Consider the following 22,365-nt stretch of genomic DNA (forward strand, 5'->3'; position numbering starts at 1 on the left):
TTACGGATCTTATACTTTAGGAGTGAAAGGATACAGACCTAGGAAGCTGTTAATCTAGGCTTCTTATGTGGACCCAGATGCATAGCGGACAGTGGAGAGTCAGGAATGAGAAGAAAATGATTAGTGGAAGATAGGGGACTTGAGACTTGAGCTGAACCTTAAAAGTTAGGTAGGATTGATTCTCCCAGATATTGGGTACTCATCTTTGCTTTCCTCTAACAAGTAGTCCAGTTATTTTGTTGTTTAACTTTGTCTTCATTTGCTTGGCTATGTGGGAGTGTTGAAGATGGAATGTGGTAAACAAAAGGACAAAATAGGAACTATTTGGTGGCAAGGAGCAGATTTGCTAGGCTAGAGCACTGGGTTTCTGTGGACACGTGCTGGCAGAGGAGATGAAGCCTGGGAAAGTAGTTTTGGGTTAGATTATGAATGCCCTTGAATGTAAGGCTGAGGACTTTGGACTTTCTTTTTAAAATAGTAGGAACCATTAAAGGTTTCACACGTACTGCTCAGTGGTGGAGGAAACCTTCAAAGTGGCACAGTTGTCATGATACACAAATGTCAGTTTCTTATGAATTTTCCTGAGTGAAAGTATTGATACTTAAAGCTTTTAAAAAAAAACCGTATCTCTGGCTTCACTAAGTATCAGAGAGACTAGATTTTCTATCTCCTGAATTTTCTCATTCCTTTTATTATATTTTCATCTGTACTCTGTAATCCAGCCCCTGTGTATTCTGTCTTTTCCATGTCCTGAGGAATTTTGTTCCAATATTAACCCCCTTCACTCCTACATAAACAGCTGAGGCCTCATCCTGCTATCTTCAAAATGTAGAAGTTATTTCAAAGAAAATTCTTGTCCTCCTGTGTTCTTTAATGTTATTCTCTCCTTTATTTCATTCTTTCCTTGGAGGAGCTCATCCTTTTCATGACTTCATTCTTGTCCTCTCTCCACTCCATAGTAATCATGCTGCCTTCTCAGCAACACCCCCTTTTCCTATCCTGAATTTCCAGCCTCTTCATTCATTTGGTATGACCTTCCCTTTATTTGGATAGGTTTATGTTTTTGAAACTTTCTCTGACATTTTCAGTTACTATTGATCTATGTCCTCTTTCTCTGAATTTCTGTGACAAATTATAATCTGAACTACTTATTATATAGTACCTTATCACACAGTCTTTAATTGGTGCCCTAATTGTTTCAGCAACTGAATTAGAACCTTCTTGAGGGTAGGGACCATACACATATAGACGACACTCAATAAATGCTTATGTATGGATCGATTATATCTTGTTTCATTTACAGATCTGAAGCCAGTGTTTATCTTGGAGAATTCAGACTTTTTTTTGGTAGCCATTTGTGTATAAATAATGGGACAAGTATAAGTGATTAAGTAAAATAGATCTGACAGGACTTCTGACAAAATCTTAAAACTAGTACTTGAAGAATAATATGTTAAAATACAGAAGATACTCTGGGAATTCATGTATATTACAAAAATAGCTGTTATAGTTCTGTTGTTGGGCAGTATTAAAGTTCTAATTATTAAAATACTAGATATTGGTCTAGTACTTATATTTTTAGCACTTATATATTTCTCTGTGACTATTATCAACACTTAAAATAAAATTTCTCATGGAAAATGATATGGAGTCTTATTCAGATCCACAGATATCTCCAAGGTACACATTTTACAAACACACGTGTTGCTTTAATTTGGCCATGTCTCTTCTCCTTGAAGTTCCTGTACTCAGTAGTTTTAAATTTCTTTACAGATGTTTCTATACTTCGAAGATCATGGACTAGTGACATGCTCCGCTGATCATCTCATTATTTTATGGAAAAACGGAGAACGAGAATCTGGATTGCGCAGTTTAAAATTATTTCAAAAATTAGAGGAAAATGGTGACTTGTATCTTGCTGCCTAGTTTAATGAATTTAGAATACATGTGTGTGAACTTGAACATCAAATATAGTGTAATACTCTGAAAACCATTAACATGTACTCACTTAAATGTGTAATGTATTTTTTCCTTGTTACTTTATAAAATTCTGATTGTTTGAATTATTTTGGGGGGGGGGGGCGCATAAGGGGGGAATGCAAACCAGCAACAAGTTGCTTCTCACGTGCGAGTATATCCACCAAAGAATATACCACTAGTATTTTAGCAGTGAATTTTCAAAAGGTGAAGTTTTCAGATCACAATACAAGTATCAGTTGATACAGAATTAAAGTATACCATAGTGTCCCATAGTGTCCTTACAGACAATTGAAAAATTTTATGCTTTAGAAAATTTTACACCAGAAATTATGAATTTGTGGTAATTGAGTATAGTACTCAGAACCTCTTTCTTTGTTTAGTATAATTTTATTACCTCTAATTAAATTCTTATTCATCATTAGATTTTTTTGAAGATGCATATAGTTTCTTTCATTTAGTCTTTGGATTTTGAAATACCTTTGTTCTCCAAAATGAATAGCTTACGTATCCTTTTTCATTTCTTTAAAATTTTATTTAAGGAAATAAGTATACATGATAATTATAGAAGGTGTTTTGGGAGGAAAAACCCACTGAAGAAGAGGTAGGATGAAGCATAACTTGAATGTAAACCTTGAGCTCTCCCGAGAACTTTCTTCCTGTAAGAAATGGAGAGTGCATAATTGCACATGTGCTGCTGAAGCGGTGAGTGCTGTTCTATGAGGTTCAAACAGAACAGTAAAGTTGGGGTATTAATTAGTTTTTTATTCTTTGGTTATCATTAGAGCCCATTTGATTAAGAATCCTTGTATTAATTTAAATATATCCCTTCTCCTATAAATTCCTCTCATCTTTAATAACTATCAAGGTTCTATAGAGCAAATTTGAATCTCTGATGCCAACTAATTTGTTAAATAATTTTTTATTTTTAGTTCTAGCTACTGAAGTTCCTATAAACTCAAATCAGTAGGAATCTTATGAGGATGTATTTTTCTCCCCAGTGTGAATTGGCCTGAAAAGCTGTTGTCTAGATTGGTACTACACTAGCTGCTGCCCTCATACATGCCAGGGGTGAGAGCTAGCTGAGTAAAGTGTTCCAGTCAGAGACGACAGTCCAAAGTGCCTGGTTCATCTTACCATTGACTCAGAAATGAAATGCTTGAGACAGGCTTCACTTAGGTAGTTTCTTGCAGTGGCCACTGAGATTTAATCATCTTCATCACCCACCGGCTTTATATCAGAGCACTCTTTCTCCCTTTTGGTACTAAAGGATAAAAATTAAGAAGTGTTCCACACATTAAAAATGGGTGAGTTTAGTAGTGGAGTTATTCTTAAATTTAAACTGTTGATGAAAGAATTCTAGTAAAGTAAGTGCAAGGTGACGGATATGTCAGAGGACTGATCCTTCTCAAAGAAAACTTTCTGCAGATTTATTTGTTCATCACACACACACTCTTGATGGAATCTTTATAAATTGTTTTTACTAGTTTTTACCTTTGACAGTTGCTTCCACAACTGCCTCCAAAGACCAGAAGAGCTAAGGTTATCTATGCCAGACCAGTGCCATAATGTTATGAATGAGAAACCTGAGGCCCAGAGAGGTAAGGCCTTGCAATGTGTTAGCTCTGTTCCCTTATCATCATTGAGCGGCATTAAAGACAAATCAAAGATAAAGACTTATCTGACTACCATGTGAGAAAAAGCAAATAATGTTGTTTTAATTTATAATGAAAATGGCTTTATGGAGGTTTTAATTTATAATGAAAATGGCTTTATGGAGGAATATTTTAAAATCTGTTACCCCCATTACAGAATAGAAGAACATGAATGTTATCCAACAACTTATTTGTGGCATATTTGAGGAGTCGCAGAAATAGCTTTCTAATTTTTTATCCTAAAGTTGGAGCATCCCAGCAACAAGCAGACATGCATTCTGGTCTGAGTGCATCAGATGGTTGTTCAGTTTGATTAAATATCTCAGAATCATTTTTAGCTTTCATTGACTCCGTTACTAGCTAGTGGTTTTTCTTTGGAAATTTTACATTAGGTCAGGAGTTTGTAAAATTGTCTTCTTGAATGGTTTATGACATATTCGGTGAATTATATGAGAAACTCATCATTTTTAACTGCTTTATTTCCTAATCTGTTCTGGGTTAGTAATTTGTGATAGTATTCTATTCACATGGAGTGATACAAACCACAGGTGAGTTTTGGGAGCAAATACTGCCAGGGCAAATGGATCTATTATATACTCTAGTTAGTTTTCTGCCATAAAAAACTACTACATCTAGAAGGAAGCCTCCAACCCACCTACTGGACTTGGTTTTTGCTTTCATGATTGCCCTAATTTAGAATACAATTATGTACATTTTTTCCCATCTTAGTTTTTAATGCTATTTTAGTTGCAAGTAACACTATGTAGTGTGCCTTATTAACCTCATTCTCTGGCTGTATTCATAGCACAATCAAGAGCCTAAACTTGGAGTATCCCTTTCATTTCTCTTCAAGTGAGGTTCTGATTGAACAGGTAAGGCTTGTTCTTTGCCCACAAGACTCTTGAAGGCAAGCAAATTTTAATTGGAAGTAAAGAATGATTTAAATTATAGGGTTATTTGTTCTGGTGCAGATAACCTAACTTTTTTTGTGGTTAAGTAGTAGTAATAATATGACTTCTCTCTGTATTAGATAGGATTGCATTTTCCTAAATTAATATAGCTCCCCTCAACACAATGTTTTAGTAAACAACTCAGGATAGGAGGCAATTATAGTAGTTTATATCCATCTGAAAGACCACATCACATTTCTAATAAAATGACTATTTGGAGGAATGCATTATTTAGGTAGCAACTCAGAAGATTACACAATAGTAGATTACATACACTGATAAAGAGCAGAACTATACTGAAGCTTTAGTACCTGGCAGTCTTAAAGAATTTGAGTTTAATATGAAATTAATTTGACATTCCACTGAATAAGCTGCAATAGAAAATGTGATGCAGCCGATGTCAGGAAAAGATTGTCCTCGCCGCAAGCAAGCTTCTGAAGCCTAGGCAAATTATCTAGCTCCTTAAATGGGATTCTGATACCCTGAATTCTGAAAACAAAGTGTATGACTCATGAAATAAAGGACACTAAACTGAAATTTTGAAGTTATGAAAAATTTAGGTTAAAAAGGAGGTAAAATAAAAAATAGCTGTTGGAAATGAAAAATGGCTGTAAGAATTTAGTTACAAGTATCTCACAAAAACATTTTCATCATTTACATAATGCAGCATTATAATACAACGCTAGCTGCTGTCCTAAGCAAGTTTTCTTACCTAAAATAATTTAGATATACTTCTTCGCATGGAATTGTCATATATGTTTCCATTTTTGGTATAAAACATTAAAAAAATATTGGCACATTATGTAATGATAAGACATTTTTTTCCCATGTACTAATTCCAAGTGTTCTGCATTCCAATTTTCGTTTGAAAAAAGTAACTAGCTACTGATTCAGTTAATTCAGTCTCTGTTTATACCTCTTAAAAATGCAGCATGGAGTACAAAGAATTTGGAAGAAAAATGAAGATATTTTGTTTACTGAGTTTATAATACATAGAGAAGGGTTGACTGATAAAAGGAAAAATATTCAAGTCCGACTTCATGTAGATCACAGAAAGTTGTGAAAAGAGCTGTATAAAAATATGCACTTGTGCTTTAGAAGCTTTAGCATACAATTAATAGTATTTACTGTTTCCCCATATGTCTATTTTCTAATATATTTACACATCTTGCAATATTTTTACATCGTTAAAGTGGCATGATTGCAAATACAGATAGGTTAAAAACATATGAACCTTGAAACTTCCCAAATCCCCTCCCCAAATATATACATAGAGATGGTACATGATACAACATACTTGGTTGATTTATATCCAGAAAATTTAGATTGATTTCATAAAAATTTTCAACAGCAAATGTATATAAATTTTTTCTTTTTTAAAAAAAGCTTGTCCCAGGGCATTCAGATTTAATGGCTTTTATATAATACTATAGTGCCTTGTGACTGCCTCTGTTAACCAGAAATAAGGGGATCTCATAGAGTCCCCCAAAACAAAATGTCACTCCCTTCCCCATCATGGATGGCTTTCTGTTAAGATGAATTCCTTTTATAGGAGAGAGGGATATAGGCAGCTGCTACCAGACTCGAAGGCACTCAACAGGCCAAGGCTGGGTTCTAACTTGGGTGTCATAACATCAATCAGAAGAAACACTTAGCCAGTGAAGCTAACTGGTTTATCAATAATTTGGTCCTAGTTCATTTTATATATAGTTTTTCTTAGATAGTATGAATTCTCCAGACCGAAGCTCTTGAGGAAAATAGTCAAGCTAAACTGTGATGGTGATTTTTATGGTAAGATATGAGCTGAACACTATCTAAGCTACTTGGTCACCATCCAGGGAGATGGGCTCAAAGGCACCAAGTCTGTTCTGTGTATGTCCTGCTAGTTACAGTCATTCATCTCCATGGTTGATGAGGGCACACAGGGTGACAGCATGGCAAACGGTTTTGCCATGGGGTTGTTCTGTCACTGATTTTATAAAGAACATATTTTTTTTTTCATGGAGCCTAACTTTGTAAAAATAAAATCTGGGGACTTGATTCAAAGTCAAATATTAAACATTAGCTCCTTGACCTACACTTGTCATTTTCATTATAAAGGAAAGCCTCTTGTTTACACTACTGTGATTCACATGCCCTTGACAGAAAGAGGTCCCCTTCTCTGTCTTGGCTTTAGCTGTCAGATGGAAGCCTCAGACTTTTGCACTTCAGGTCATCTAATGTCTTCCAGTGTTTGTAGTTATTGGCCAAATGTTGCATCAGTGCTGGCAGATGTGCAAAGGCTGCAAGGACATAAAAGAATCAAAGAAGCCTGTTAAGTTAGATCCCAGGGCTCTGTGGGACAAATTTGGGATCAGAATTGCAGAAGTACCCCACTTTAGACCTTAGGCTGCACGTGAACACACAGCATTAGTTTCTGAAATACAAATAGGTCCTTTTAATTAAAAACTGAAAAGCCATTACCAAAAGAATCTGTGATTTAGAGTACACTTTTAATACATTTTGTGTTCTTACTGAAGTTTTTTCCAATGCTAGGATAAAACTGCTTTAAGCTTTAGAAGAGGTCCTTTGAAGAGGTAAAGACTTACTTATCCATTTATCAAACATTCATTGAGTCTTTTGTATACAAGCACCCCACCATACCTGGCCACAGGCAGCTGACTTTAAAAAAAATACACAAAACATTTCATTTATACCTTTAGGCCCAGTCTATGTTGTTAATGGTAATCATCATAAAGGATAATATTTAGTGTAGATGACAAAACAGGAACTATCTTACCATCCCAAGCATCGAACATGTCTGTTATGAAGTAGTCAATGAAGGAAATTTGTGACTTGGGGATGCTACAGGTATTCCGGTCAAACACTGGCATCACCACAGGTAGTCCCTGTCTCTTCTCTTCATCAGTCTGTAAGACATAACACTCACAGGGCTCTAGGGCACATACGGAACTGTTACAGTGCGATCTAGTGTCTCAGAACAACCCTGTGAAAATAGGTCAGGGGTCCTCAAACTTTTTAAACGGGGCCAGTTCACTGTCCCTCAGACCGTTGGAGGGCCGGACTATAGTTTAAAAAAAAAACTATGAACAAATTCCTATGCGCACTGCGGGCCCGGGACGAGTCGGCTGCTAAGCAGGACAGGCAGCGGCACCTGGCAGGCCGGATAAATGTCCTCGGTGGGCTGCATGTGGCCCGCGGGCCGTAGTTTGAGGACGCCTGAAATAGGTCATCATCCAATCGTGTATATGAAGAAATAGGCTCAGCAAGGTCCTGGGGCATATATAAGTCAATTACCTGATGAGATGCAGTAACTAAATTCAGGTCTTCTGTCAAGTCTTTTATGCTATACCACCACCCCTCCTGATGCATTGATAATCTTTGGGTTCATACCCCCATTTCTGAGATCTGTTTTCACTATTGCAAGGTCAATACTATTTTCAAAGTAATTCTAATAACATGAATAATACGAATTGACATTTACACTGAGAGTACAGAAGTAATGATGGGTAAAACTGCTGATACCTTAGCATAATTGTACCACCAGTCATTGTATTATTCACTGTCACCTGCTTGCAGTTTAAAAAGAAAGCCAGTTTCACTTAAAAACATCCTCACTGAAGCAGTAAGAATTAATCTTTCTAAATTTGAGCCTTTGAATTACATCTTTTTAATACTCTGTGACAAAATACTTATAAAGCCCTTGTGCTGCATTCCGCACAATGCTGGTTGTCTTGTGGGAAAGCACGCATGCAGTCCAGCTGAACCAGCCTTTTTTCCTCCGGGAAAACTATTTTTACTTGAAAGAGTGACTAACAAGCTATGCTAGTGTACCAGATTTGGGTATTGGTCATACAGTTCGCTCAAGGTATGTGTAAATCTGAGTATTTTGCACAATGGCGTATATGTTTATATGTGTAAGGTTGTAATTCACTGAGCTGAATATTAAAATCTATATTTCCTGGTGATGTGTTGAGCCCGAGGCCAGCAGATCAGAAGCCTCATTTGTAACTTTTGGTTTTTAGGTCACATTGTCTTGCGAACAGTAGTACATTCCTTTTTGGGAAAAGGACACCTAAACAAGGAGCTACATTAAAGAACTCTAAGTGGTTCTTTGCCATTTCCCGTTCACACAGTTGGAGAATAACTAGGAGTAGGAGTTGAAGTCCTCTCTGTGGGTCCTGGGAAGCCCATTAACCACCTCCAACCAGCTGTGGACTCAGTTTGCTCATTTCAGGTTCGTCGATCCAGTCGCCGTGAAATATCCACTGTTGTTCAAAGATTAGTTGGGTGTTTTTCCCTCTTCTTTCTGGCAAGCCCAGAACTGCCTGTCCTACTTTTCTTCAATTCAGGGGCTCTCTTCCCAGCCTTGAAGGTTGCAGCTAACTTACTGGGTCCTCAGCTGGCCAGTCCCCTCGCTGACCCTTTCAGATGTTATCAGCTCGTTATTAATAGCTGATGTACCTCAGAGGTACTAGTACATTGCACCTATGGAGATCCTCCCCCTGCATTACTTGTAGCTACTAGTGCGTTTGTCTTCCTGCCACACATACACACACATCAGTCCTCAGAGCCTCTTTCCTGGAAGGAGGCCTATATTTCAGATGGCACCTTGCAGTCTACTACTTTCTGGATTTTTCTCTCAACTCTTCTTTGTACTGCCAAAGTGAACTAGATATTGTTGCTCTCTTTACATAAAAATTGTGATTTTTCCCCCTCCTTACTAATTTTGCTCATAATGCTTTGTTCTCCCAGAAAGTCCTTTCTTATTTCCACAAAGCCCCTCGTTTATCTAGGAAAAAAAAAAATCTTTCTGAACTCTCTTAGCACTTAACATAGACCTCCCTTAGAGATTTTTTTTTTAAGCTATTGTGTGGACCTGTCTATTTTTACATCTTTCCTCTACTACATTATGAGCTACCCATGGCTTATGTCTGTTTTCCCCATAATGTACCATGGTGATAATCTAGTGAATGAATGATTTTCCCAGTTTTTTTGAAAGTTCAGGATGAAAAGATACTTCCAAAGGCTGTTTATTTCTCTTCCCCTAGAGAGACTTTGGTTGGTGACCAGCCACATCAGTCTCTTGAGGGAGCCAGAGGTTCCTTCCAGGGAGGAGTCATGTACTAAGTGACAGTGAGAATCCCTGGAGTGCTATGCCACCAGACCATTCCAGGAGAGAGGAAAAGCTTCCCCACAGTGGCCATATACCTGTGCGAAGTACTCCTCGGAGATCCTCCCGGCCCATTCAATGCACAGGTCCAGGGGGCGGCATGGGTTGGCCACATCGGCACACTTAATCATCATGCGCTTGATCAGGATTTGGTTCTCAGGGAAGTTCTTCCCAATAGGGTTACATTCACAGTCGCTGCCCTCAATCTGGAAAACATTGCCAGATGAGGGTTAGTTCATGATGGTGGGTCCGCAAGGGCTAACTGACCAGACATTAGAGGGCCTCACTAGGGCACACTGAGGCATGACTGTGACTCAGAGAAGGCAGTTTTCCCGTCAGTAATTTCATATATGATACCCTGATATATTCTTGTTAACACTCAAACAACAAAAACTTAAGGGTGTACAAGGTCAGCGTTCCTGTCACTACCCATCTACTCCCTCACTTCCATCCTCTTCCCAGAGGGGACTGCTATACGCAGTTTTGTTGTTTTGTTTTTAGTAATTTGGTTTGTAATCTTGAAGGAGAAGAGCTTTTCTCCTAGTTTTACCAGGAAATGTATAAAAGCAAAAATTTGTTTTTTAATACATTAAAGATGGGGGAATAACACATACGTGTGACCCTTCAATTATTTCTTCATTTACTTCTAGTTATACCTGCCAGCTCCATCTCTCCTATTCACCCACTTCTTCCTACTTTCTTTCTCTTAGAGCAGTGGTCGGCAAACTGCGGCTCACAAGCCACATGCGGCTCGCGAGCCGCGGTTTGCTGCTCTGTTGACGAATGAGTTTGCCGACCACTGTCTTAGTGGATGTGTCCACGTATGCTTTCTTGGCTGCTCTTCTGACTGGGTAGTACAGAGTGTGAACCATATAAGCTTTGGGGGCTCTAGGAGCAAAAGGTGGGCCAGGGTAGGAACAGGTATGTTCAGCATGTTTAAAAAGACTGGTCATACATGTCAGTGGTTATGAACTAAGCGGCCAGGTCCGTTAGTACGCTTACATGAATGCAACAACACACCTGTTATATGCAAAGTCTGGAAGATTGATTGCTATACTCTACCTTCAAAGACACCATTGAATTGATTGTGTGAAAACAGTTAATTAGCTCTCCAGAGCTCTGCCAAGCTGAAGGATGGCATGACATTAAAGGTTTCTTGTTTGTATTGTTTTGAGACTGGGCCTATTTATTAGACCATCAATAGGCAGAATTATGTTCTGAAGGTTCTGGTTTTGATTACTTAGCATTGGGAAGATACCACTTACGATAGTTACTTCAGTAATAAATCTTACTTGGATAGATGACCTTCCCAACACTAAATTCTATGATTCTCTATAATTTTCCCTCCTAAATCCCCAGATCCTTCCCCCACCCCCATAAGTCCTCTGGAAGAAGAGGCCCCTGGCAGTGTGCTGTGGAACTCCTGGGACATGGGACACAGGTGAGGTGGACACTGTCCTTCCATCCAGGCTCTTCTGTGATAGGGTCCTACACACGTAGTCTCCTTACTGATCGTCCAGTTACTTTTAAGACAGCCACTATCTACATATGCAACCTCTCCCGCTCAACAGGAGTGAGCAAAAAGCTTTTTTAACTTTATGGGCTATGAACAGCTTCATGGTTTCAGAGGGCAGTTTATCTCATTTTAAACAAGAGATATGAACTTTCTACCCATGTTCCCCAATCTCAAGTTTATAGGAGCTTTCACATAGGTCCAAGGTACATCAGTAAATTTTAGAGGAAAAACAAGTTGGGCTTTTGTTTGCAACTAGTCACTTCCAATTGGGCTGTATATAGTCTTTAGGTACTGATATGCTTTTAATGCAAACCAGCAGGAATAGAGATCTTTAAAACTCCCGACATTGAGGTCTAACAGGTCAAAGAACAGAATTAGAAAGGGCATGGATCTCTTAAATAGAACCATTTATGCTGGTGTGGCAGGCTCCTTCCATCCTATTCTTTGGTCTACCTCCTTTTGTCACCACTGGTTTTATCCGGGGCCTTTCCTTTAAGGAGCTCGGAGTTGCTGTGGACACCGTCAATCTATTCTTGACCCCGAGGAAAACAAGTGGTCAGTACTTTCAGCTCTTTCTTACCAACTTCAAGCAAATAACCACGCGGCATTCAAGAGAGAAAATGCTTTGAGGCCAGAATAGGCTCTAATAGAAATATACTCTGATGTATCTTATTACATGAGAAATGCTTATTACATGAGAATGCTTACCTCAGCTGCCATTGGCTTGTTGATGCTGTTCACAAATTTGTTCACATGTTCAAAGTGTTTTGTCATCTCTGTTGCTAAAACCATGTCAATAATAGCCTGGCGCAGTGTTCGATAATGGTTCCTAAAATAACCAGAAGACAGAGAGCCCTGTTCACATTATGTCCCGAATTAGAACTGTTCTGCTACGGTTTCACCTCACTTGCCACAATTTAGGAGGGAGCTGGGCACAGAGTTAAGAAATGAGTGCAAATCACAATAGTTTACCTGCTTATCTTCCCATGAAACCGGGACTTGTTGACACTGTTCCATTTTCCCCAATGATAGTAGACCCTTCCGCATGTGACTTATAAATATATATATATACACCTGTCACATGGTAGACACTTATTTTACAAGGTGATTCCTTTGTACCTTCTCTTGGCAACAACAAAACAGTGAGGTCGAGGTGGAAAGAAATGACAAGTTCCTTCCCTACAAGGCTGGTACAGCACCTCATGAGCTGCCCCTATGGCATGCAGTGCAGACATCATGATTCTTAGTATAGAGAATGGTTAGTGGGCTTTGGTCCTGTCCAAAACGTCCACACCTCAGAAATGTCCCTGGGTTCAGACAGCCCATAGCATGTATTAGGCTTTTGGTTTATAGGATTAATATGTAAAAAACACATATTAACACAGGTTTTATTGGTCTAATAATTGTATACTGGCTGTATTGTCAATAATTACCTTTCTTGCACCAGTCATGACACATAGGGTTAGGTAGATGTTTGGAATTTGAATATTACTGGACAGCAGGATCTATATTAACTATTCACATTTTGGACAGGACCAAGTTTCAAGGACCTTTTGGTGTGGATCACATATCACCATGAATGTTTTGGACAGGACCAAATGCCCTGCAAGACTGAATTATTTCTTTCTGTGATGGCATTATAAGAAGGTTTTCTCATTAATAAGTAATCCTCTGAATTATAATTAGAAGTTGTAATGGATGGAATAGCAATCCTGCCCCAAATTACTGTCCAGTTCCTTTCATCTTCTTGCAGCTAAATAAAATTGGCTATTGGAAAGAATTCTTTCTGTGAAAGTTTTAAAAACACCCTTGAGACTGATGAGTGGGCTTGAGGCCTAGGTGAGCTCTGTGCTCTCTGTACACTGCCCTCTCCCAGGAGCCTGCTCCCCGGTCTGGCTGGTGTTCTGTGGGAAATAAACAGAGCCTGACTGCAGGGTTGTGGCAGGCAGGAGGAATTGCTCCTATCTGTTAACACTTGGCCAACTCTCCCCAGAAGAGAGGACAACAATTAGGGGAAACCTGTCCAGTGCTTGGGCTCCAGCACCCCTGCTGGGACCTGTAGATACTGTCTCCTCGTGAGTTAGGATTTTAAGTGGCCAAAAATTGAGATGGAGAAAGACAGGGAAGGATACATTTTCCTTGAGTTACACAAAAGACAGATGTCCTCCTGCAAGGGTAAAAATATCTACTATAGTTATTAGTACTATAGTCAATATTCACAGAGTTGCTGTGTATAAAACATTTTCATGAACTCATTGAAGACCAAATGAGATGAAAGCAGCCTGAAAAATACAATTAAGTTTATAAGGGCAAGGTTATTATTTTACTATCTGACACAATGGTACAAAGTATTCTTACTTCCCCTTCTCTTTCCCCTAAGAGGAAGCTAAGTACTTGGAGAAGTTAGGGAAAACTGAGTATCCTACTTACACTTCACAAACCTGAGCACAGGAGCCCAAGTACAACCTACCTGTCAATGTTCTTGAAAATGTTGCATTTGCTGTCCTTGACTGTCAGCTGGAAGGCCAGGGCCGTGTGGTGACTCTCCAAGACGGCCGTGTCATTGTAGAGCACAGCAAGTTCACTGCCTGCGTTGCAGAGGAAAGAGTTGGTTCTTCCTGGGTGGTCCACATCATGGACTGTGGCAGCAATCAGCGCTGCCACCTCATCCAGCTGGTCCAGGCTTCCCTGGGGTGAGGGGAGGCAAGGTTGAGCATTACCCACTGGATGTAGGAGACTTTTACTCATCCTTGTCTCTCGGGTGGGGTAGACTTGGGGAGATGGGATTAGAAGAATGTTCTCCCCAGTCCACTGAGCCTTCTCTGACTTCCTCGAAGCTGAGAGGCTGTCTACCACACATTGCATCACCTTGCAGTGCTGTGAATTATCTGGAGGGATAAAATGGATACCTAATTCCCCCCCCCCCCCCCCCCGAATCCATTCACTCCCGTTCTTCTGTAGGAAGAAGGCAAACAGGCCTTTTCAATGCCTGCCATGTGGTATTGCCATGATTCTCTCCCAGGAGTGGCAGAGCAGAACGTGGCCTATAACCACAGATATTACTCATTTTATTTGCATACTTCTGAAAAGAGAGAGTGTGGCAGTAAATGGCACAGATATAACACAGCTCTACACACAAAGGTAAAAGGATTAGAACCAAGCAGTACAAGAGGATCAAGAGTGAGCAGAATTTTCCCAGGAAAACTGAGGTGAAGGGGGCTCTTGCTATTAAGGACAAAATACAGCTCTGGGCTGGCAGGTGGTAAAGACAAAAAGGGTAGCCCTCTTTCTAAAGCTCTCATTATAAAAGAACACGAAGCAGAGATCAGGGGATACAAATGCTTTCTCAGTTCACAGTTTTAGGAGGGAGTTATCAAATGGGCTACTGTTATATAAGACACTGTCCTTTATGAATTCATTCATTTGATAATCACTTATTGGATGCTGACTGGGTGCCCAGCTACCATGCAGAGGGCTGGAGCTACAGTGATTGTCTCTGCACTAATGGAGTTGATAATTTATTGGGGAAGACACAAATTAGTAAAACAAAAATAAAACAAAAAAACCCACACCAATAAAAGTAACTGACTATGAGAAGTGCTAAGAAGGGAGTTAGATGCTTTGAGAGTGTAACCATGAGGCCCGGTCTAGTTTAGGGCAGCGCTGTCCATTTGGCTTTCTGTGGTGATGGGAATGTTTATGTCTGCACTGCCCAGTACAGTAACCCCTAGTCACATGTAACTACTGGACACTTGAAATGTGACAGTGTAACTGAAGAACTGAATTTTTCATTTTATTTCATTTTTAACTAAATGTAAATAGCCACATATAGCTAATGGCTGCCGTATTGGATAACACATGTCCAGCAGGTGGGCAGGGATGGCTTCTCGAAGGAAGTGACTTTTATGCTGAAACCTGAAGAATAAGCAGGAACTACCCGGGCAGAAGTGTCAAGGGAGATAGCCTGCCAGGCAGAAACAGCCTACATGATGCTCCTGAGGTGAAACAAAGAGCATCATTGAAGGGTAGTGAGTGAGGGGAAAGCGATCCCCAAGATGAGGCTGGAGGGGTGGGCATATTTGCCTATTCCCAAGTTGCTCTCATAGGCTCTGGGAGGAAAAAGTACTCTAATATAGGTAAGGAATAATGGGTCTGAAGCTCAGACCTGAAAGCTTTCTTGAAGCTCTCCCTACTGGAAGGGAGCCATTTCCATTTCCAATCCTGATCTGGAGCTAGTGGGCAGTACTGGCTTGGCCCCAGTCTACACAAGCAGGTATCCTGAGCAAGGACAGCAGTCCATGCTATTCTGTTCAGCTCTTCTCAGAGATTGATTCTGGAACGCTCAGGCAAGCAAACATGGCCCCATTTTGCTGCTGGTCAGGAAAGGCTATGGTCACATGCAGGTGCAGGCATGACCCAGAGCTGCCCCCACATGGGCTCCACTCTTACTGATTCTACCTGTGCAGTGGGACCCATGGGTCTTCAGCTCGTGCTCCTGGAGTAGGTTCAATCTTGCTTAGAATCTAGGGCCAATTTTAAAATTCTGCAGTGAAATAGATTCATGGAACTGGAGTAGACAACACAAAAAGCATCAGATGAGACATGCCTTTCCTTCCAGCTTACGCTGACCTAGACCTGGTACTTTTACAAAGGTACCAATAGGAGGCCATGCTCTGCAGTATTGGTGGGCACTGTCTAATCATGCAATGTCTGATAAGAAATGGGGAGACAGGGAAGGAAACCTGGGCCTGTTCACGAGCAGGTGGGAGAAGCAAGGTCCTTCCTAGGGGAGGAGGATTGTCTGCAGGAGAAGACTTCCCCACCAAACTCAGGGAGGCACAGACATTTCTGCATTTTTTACCCCTTTGACTAGCAGGAGCTGATCTGGATCATACTCAGGCAGATTGGCCAGACTGGACTCCCTTCCAGATCGGCCTCCGAACAGCTCCTTATCTGGAGTTATTCACTCACATAGGAGAAGACCAAAGGGTCATGGTTATCCTGACTCCCACTGCAGTGTTCCAGGGAACTGGTAAGTGGGGAGCAGACAGGGTCCATCACAAACGGGCATATCTATGGCGGGGCTGAGCTATGTCATAATGACATTAAGAATTTTAGCTTTAATGTATAAAGAAATTAGGGGTAACAGATGACGTGGGAATTTGGTAAAAACATTTTTTCCTGACTCTTCATCAGTGGCAGCAGGTCTGGTGGAAGAGGCCTCAGGGATAAATCTCACTCGAAGCCCCTCACATGGACTAACCAGTGGGCTGCTGGCTCAGCTTCTGCACTCAGGAGCCCCTTCCAGCCCAATTCTCCAAGGTTCCTAAATTCTGATTCTCTGGCAGGGGTGACAGAATTAGAAAATGTCTTATGAATTTTAAGAGTATTACTAGTCTTAGACTTGTTTCTATTGCTATTTGAGAAATTCAACTGGAGTCTGAATGCATTAGAACTCTCAATGTAAACAAAAATTCTTATTTTAGGGGAGATAATAAAGTAAGCATTCCCTAATTTATCAAGCATTTAATCTGTACTTTTCTAGAGTGGTTCTGCTTAAGTGAGGTTCATCTTTAACTCAAGACTGCAGTAGCTATAGATCACTTGGTTTTGGAGTTATGCCTTAGGCCCTGTTGGCAGTGGGGCCCTCAGCTGTACAATATCCATGCAGTGTAAAACTGAGAACGAGAACCTGGAGTAGGGATCTGGAGGTATCTTAGCTCCTCAAAGGTGCTATGAAAACATAGGCCCATTTCACCTCTGATCACACGTTTTTCTAAAGTAGGAGACAAAAGCTTCATTCTTGGAATACATTCTTTACGTTCTGGCTGATGAAAGCGAATACCAGGATTTGGCAAAACAGAAGAAAATACCCATCTCCCCATAAAAATACCCATATTGGTGCCATTCCTGTTCCCTCTACCTATCTCACTACCATGCTTCTCCTTAAGTACCAGGCCTTTGAGCTTATACATATCTATATATAATGTCAGGCATTTGCAGATTGATACTTCTACCAGGGGTATCTACAGTCTAAGCTTCAGTTTTGATTGTAGCAAAGGAATTATAAGCTTCATTGTGCCAATGGTGATAGGAAGGAGGGAAGATGGGGATCTCTTGCCAGATGTACATGGGCTATACATAGGGCTACCCTACACATCAGCACCTGTACATGACAGTATTGGCTTCTAAGTAAGACAAGGGGACATGGAACTCTGTCAGAATTACACACAGTTATTAATATAAGATATACATATTCATTCCTACACAATAAACACATACGTATGCAAATGTGCAGTGCTGAAAGATCTCATTACTGTCTGGATTATAATTTACCAATGGCCAAATTCTGATCCTAAAACTTAACCACTAGACCTAGTAACCATTTGCTATAATAATTAAATTTTGTCCTCTAAGTAAGTATCACAAAGTAAACACTTGGAGAATGGGTTCATAGATCAGCTAGGCCTGTAGAGGACTCAATAGTGGCATAATAGTTATTTTAGGCATTTAGGGGAGGGGAGGGCTATGAGAAAAGGCTAAGTCTTTACAACACCAAATGATCAATTTTGTAGTAAAAGAAAAAAAAAATTGTCTAGGCAGGAAACTAGATCATGATATTAAAGTTCTACCTTCACTCTCTCCTTTCCCAGGAAGAAGGCGGTGGCGTGCAGGACATCCGCGGCATGGGTGGAGTTGTGGTAAGCATTGGAGGAGTGGTAGTTGGCTTCAATCACTTGGAGCCAGGCCCGAAGAGTCGTTTCAGAACAGCGTAAAAATTCACATACTCCAAACCGGGAAAAGACCTTTAAGCCCAGGTAAACCAATGGCCTGGAAAACAGGAAGACAAACCCTGATTCATTGTATTCACTGGTCCAGAAACTGCTTGCGTTGATGATACTGAGGAATGGAGGCATTTTTCTTCTGATGCTTATTCCACATGCATCAGGGCGTAAAAACATCTCCTCCCCCGTTAGAACATCTCCTCCTCACTGGCCACTTCTTGCAACTAAGTGCCTCCATGGTGGTCAATCTGAATGACTTCCAGATTATCTCTAAGTCATATGCTCTTCAATGGTTCTGACAGCCAAGAAAGGCCCCTGGTAGTTCCTCCCCATCTCCACTTCTACATCAGCTCTGTACTTCCTTATGTCCCCCGAGGCAGTTACTGAGCCCGAGGACAAGAGGAATGGCTTATGTGGTCTCAGCGAAGCTTTATCATATGTTATTTATTTACAGGTGTGAGGCATTCACATCCTACTAGACTAACACCCCTGGAAGAAAGAGCCTCCTACTATAGAAGAGGACTTTCTGAGTCATCTAACCCTTGTCCTGCCTATAGGACGAATAAAAAGAAGTCTCCAGTACACTCAAACTCATTTTGTAAGATGGGGCTTCAACAAGTCTGGGGCAGAGAATACTTGGAGCTGTTGCCTCATTAGCACAAAGGAATGACCTGTGTAGATGTGAAAAGGACTCAGCATTTCCTCATCCTGGGTCGTCACCAGGCTGATCCCACACCTTACCTACTAATACTCTCTCGCCATAAAGGAGCTCACTCAGGGGCCATAGTCTCTGCTCTGTGATACTCCTCCAGCTCAGCACGAAAGGAACAGACTCTGCAAGGGCTCGTGTCTCCCTCAAAGTTTCCAATGTGGAGTCTTGAGCTTGGCCATCAGTCCTCTCTGCCAGCAGCCAGAGAAGCTACATACCTTTTATGTGTAACAGCTTCCAACTCAAAGATGTTGAACTCCCAACTTTCCTCATTATCAAGTAATTGAGCGATACACGGGGGGACATCATTGATGGTTATTGGCATTGCAAGGTGACTGTGACTCTGGTGCACATCTGAGCAAACAGATGGGGCGGCGAAGGGGGGAGGGAGAGGGTTAATTGTGGAGTCCTGGGTGCCCTTGAGCATCTGTTATCTTCATCTGCTACTATAAAGAGAAAGTCTTGAACTCTAAGGGAAGGAAGATGTTCACTTCAGGGCTTTTCTCTTACATTACTAAATTCCAGGGCGCCCAAATAGAAAAATAATTCAGTTTAACAGTCTGTTTAAACGTATAGAAAATTTCAATCCTTATTCTGACAGTGTTCAGATAAGTAATTTCAATTATGAGACCTGGTTTCAAATGTAGACCATAGAAATGCTTAAACTGCAATGAGACCAACAGGAAGTAACACCAAGGTCCTCCCCCCACCAAATAATCACAATGCTGGGGACTGCACAGGCTAGAGACAAGAAGTGGTTCTATGACAACTTACTCTTAGTGAACACATACTCGTTTCCTGACAACCTTCTCAGGCCATCCTGGAATAAAGAAAGATGCTATTAGAAGCATGTTGTATATGCCGGCATTATTTTCTCGTTTCTTTTATTAGCCAAAGAGATTTGAATAATGAGTAATCCAGTCAATATGGAACTCCCAAGTTGAAGCTAAAAACTAAATCAGAAAAATAGCTACAAGACACAGGATATTCTCCCTTCCATGGCTCTTAGCCTCAGGAGGTGGAGAATTGAGAATAAAATGGAAATGACTGAATTCTGTCTTACATCTGGGCTGTGAGTTGGCTCTATTCTCATGCCATCTTTCTCTTCTGGAATTTTGAAGCCACATTTGTGAAATCACGGAAGTGAACTTGCTTTGGTTTGGATGCATATGATTTTGAAGGGACCCTCCTTACTCTCATAGGGACTATGTTATTTGATTTACTTATTAGGGAGCCAAAGCCATAGGCCACATTTGGGAATTCCTTAATGTAAAGCCTTAAAAAGCTTGAGCTAATTTTTGACTAATATCTGAATTGATTTTTTCCCACTGCATTTTCTATTTAGCAACATGAGCATTGTTGCTAACTTTTAAAAGAAAGGTGTCTGGATTGAGATCTTTGGAGGGACAGCATAGGGAGTGGGCAGGATTCCAATGTTCGGCCTTTACTAAGCTCCTGGACTTGAACTAGTCCCAGATGTTCTTGCATCTCAGTTTCCTACCCTTCATCTTCCACCTGAGTACCTACTTTTTTAGCTTTTATATTTGTTTGTATTATTTACAGTTGTTTGTCATCCCTAGAAAATGCGTGCTAAGGTTTAAAGTGTCAATGAAGGGCTCCTCTGAAGTCACACCTTGGATCTTTAGGCCAAGAGCTTAATTTTTTACAAATGAATCCTATCTAATAAAAGAGTAATATGCAAATTAACCACCACTCCACCACACCCACAAGCCACGCCCACAAGCCAATCAGGAGCGAATATGCAAATAAACCCAACCAAGATGGCTACCACCACAGAGAGCAGGAGGGAGGCTAGGGTTTCCCCGGCAATGGAGGAAGCCAAGCTTTCCGCCTGCCCTTGCCGGCCTAGGCCTCCACTCAAGGCTACAAAGTTTCAATGATAGAAGATACATAAACCCAAACAGAAATGGCGGCAGCCACGGAGCTGGAAAGAGCAGGAGGCTAGGGTTGCCCGCGGCGATGGAGGAAGCCAAGCTTCTGCACCCTGGCCGCTCAGGCCTCCGCTTAAGGCTACAAAGTTTCAATTATAGAAGATACATACGTCCCAACAGAAATGGCTGCCACCACAGAGCAAGCAGAAGGCTTGGCTTTGCTCCAGGCTACAAAGTTTCAATTGTAGAAGATAAATAAACCCCAGATACCAGGGCCTCCGCTTGGGTTGCCAGAGGGCGTGGCCGGCCTGCAAACCACCACAGGCTCCTCGCCCAGGCCACCCACACCCCAAGGGAACCCCCACCCTGATCCGGGACACCCTTCAGGGCAAACCAGCTGGCCCCCACCCATGCACCAGGCCTCTATTCTATCTAATAAAAGAGTAATATGCAGATTGACCATCACTCCAACACACAAGATGGCTGCCCCCATGTGGTCAAAGATCCTGCCCCCATGTGGACACAAGATGGCCACTACAAGATGGCAGGGGAGGGCAGTTGGGAGGGACCAGGTCTCCAAGGGAGGGCAGTTGTGGGTGATCAGGCCAGCAGGGGAGGGCAGTTAGGGGTGACCAAGCCGGCAGAGGAGGGAAGTTGGGGCGACCAGGCCTGCAGGGGAGAGCAGTTGGGGGGAACCAGAGCTGCAGGGGAGGGCAGTTAGGGGTGACCAGGCCTGCAGGGGAGGGCAGTTGGGGGGGACGAGGCCTGCAGGGGAGGGCAGTTAGGGGTGACCAGGCCTGCAGGGGAGGGCAGTTAGGGGGTGACCAGGCCTGCAGGGGAGGGCAGTTAGGGGCAAACAGGCTGGCAGGGGATCAGTTAGGCATCAATCAGGCTGGCAGGGGAGTGGTTAGGGGATGATCAGGCTGGCAGGCAGAAGCGGTTAGGGGCAATCAGGAAGGCAGGCAGGCGAGCAGTTGGGAGCCAGCAGTCCTGGATTGGGTCCCAGATTGGAGAGGGTGCAGGCTGGGCTGAGGGACAACCCCCACCCCATGCATGAATTTCGTACACTGGGCCTCTAGTAAAAGATAAGTTACAATGGCCCCTCCTCTAAGACAGATATCACAGGGGACTCACTCATCAGTTTCTTCTTTGCCTTTCTTTCTCATCTTCCCTAATGCTTCATAAAATGAGGTGGAATCCTGTACTGGTTCCTCACAGCATTACCTGGAGAGGAACCCTAACTAAGATGGTATGGCGGCAGGGGGAATCCTTTGGCTGCGGTGCTGCAGGGGCCATCCTCCTGAAAGACCATGGCTGCCGTCTCTAACTGAAGTCTGCACTGCTCTGGGAGGGGAACAAAGGCCAGCCCTGGGGCAGGGAAGTAGTATTAGGAGATTGCTCAGATTGCGGGCTCATCAGAGATTTTTAATTGGAACAAGGAGAAGGGGTCAGAAAGCTAGTCAATGCTCAGTATTGGTGATAAGACTAAATGCCAGCCTTTAAAATAAAACTCATAGATGACTCTTGGACTTTGTTTTTCTCCCAAAGGACTCTCCCACCTCTGATAAGGAGCACAGATGAATAATTTGAATTTTCTTGACTTCCTGATAGATGATGATTATGGCCAAATAGATTACAGCAAAACAGGATGAGTCTTTTGAAATCAGCTACTATGGTGGTGGTGTGCTGGCAGGGAGGCTCCTCCCCT

General features: G+C 41.6%; 2 protein-coding genes across 8 annotated transcripts in view; one reads left to right on the top strand and one right to left on the bottom strand.

The window, feature by feature from the left end:
* The window catches only part of WDR41 (WD repeat domain 41), a 62,012-nt gene extending 56,628 nt beyond the window's left edge, over positions 1–5,384 (top strand). For both annotated transcript variants that reach the window (XM_080680282.1, XM_080680283.1), the window contains exon 13: positions 1,774–5,384. In XM_080680282.1, the coding sequence (XP_080536408.1) occupies positions 1,774–1,926 (153 nt within the window). In that variant the 3' untranslated portion in view covers positions 1,927–5,384. The remainder of the gene's footprint in view (positions 1–1,773) is intronic.
* Positions 2,505–22,365, bottom strand: part of PDE8B (phosphodiesterase 8B) — a 220,763-nt gene continuing 200,902 nt past the window's right edge. For 5 of the 6 annotated variants that reach the window (XM_080680280.1, XM_080680281.1, XM_080680279.1 and 2 more), the window contains 8 exons: positions 19,540–19,585; positions 18,984–19,119; positions 17,904–18,102; positions 13,742–13,959; positions 11,980–12,100; positions 9,794–9,961; positions 7,362–7,491; positions 5,378–6,864 (listed from right to left, as the gene is read on the bottom strand). In XM_080680280.1, coding sequence (XP_080536406.1) covers positions 6,755–6,864; positions 7,362–7,491; positions 9,794–9,961; positions 11,980–12,100; positions 13,742–13,959; positions 17,904–18,102; positions 18,984–19,119; positions 19,540–19,585 — 1,128 coding nt within the window. In that variant the 3' untranslated portion in view covers positions 5,378–6,754. Of the gene's footprint in view, positions 2,637–3,114; positions 3,242–5,377; positions 6,865–7,361; positions 7,492–9,793; positions 9,962–11,979; positions 12,101–13,741; positions 13,960–17,903; positions 18,103–18,983; positions 19,120–19,539; positions 19,586–22,365 lie in introns of those variants that run through there. The other variant, XR_013961211.1, reaches the window with a different exon arrangement.

Source organism: Plecotus auritus (genome assembly GCF_963455305.1).
Source record: "Plecotus auritus genome assembly, chromosome: 7".
NCBI lineage: Eukaryota > Metazoa > Chordata > Mammalia > Chiroptera > Vespertilionidae > Plecotus > Plecotus auritus.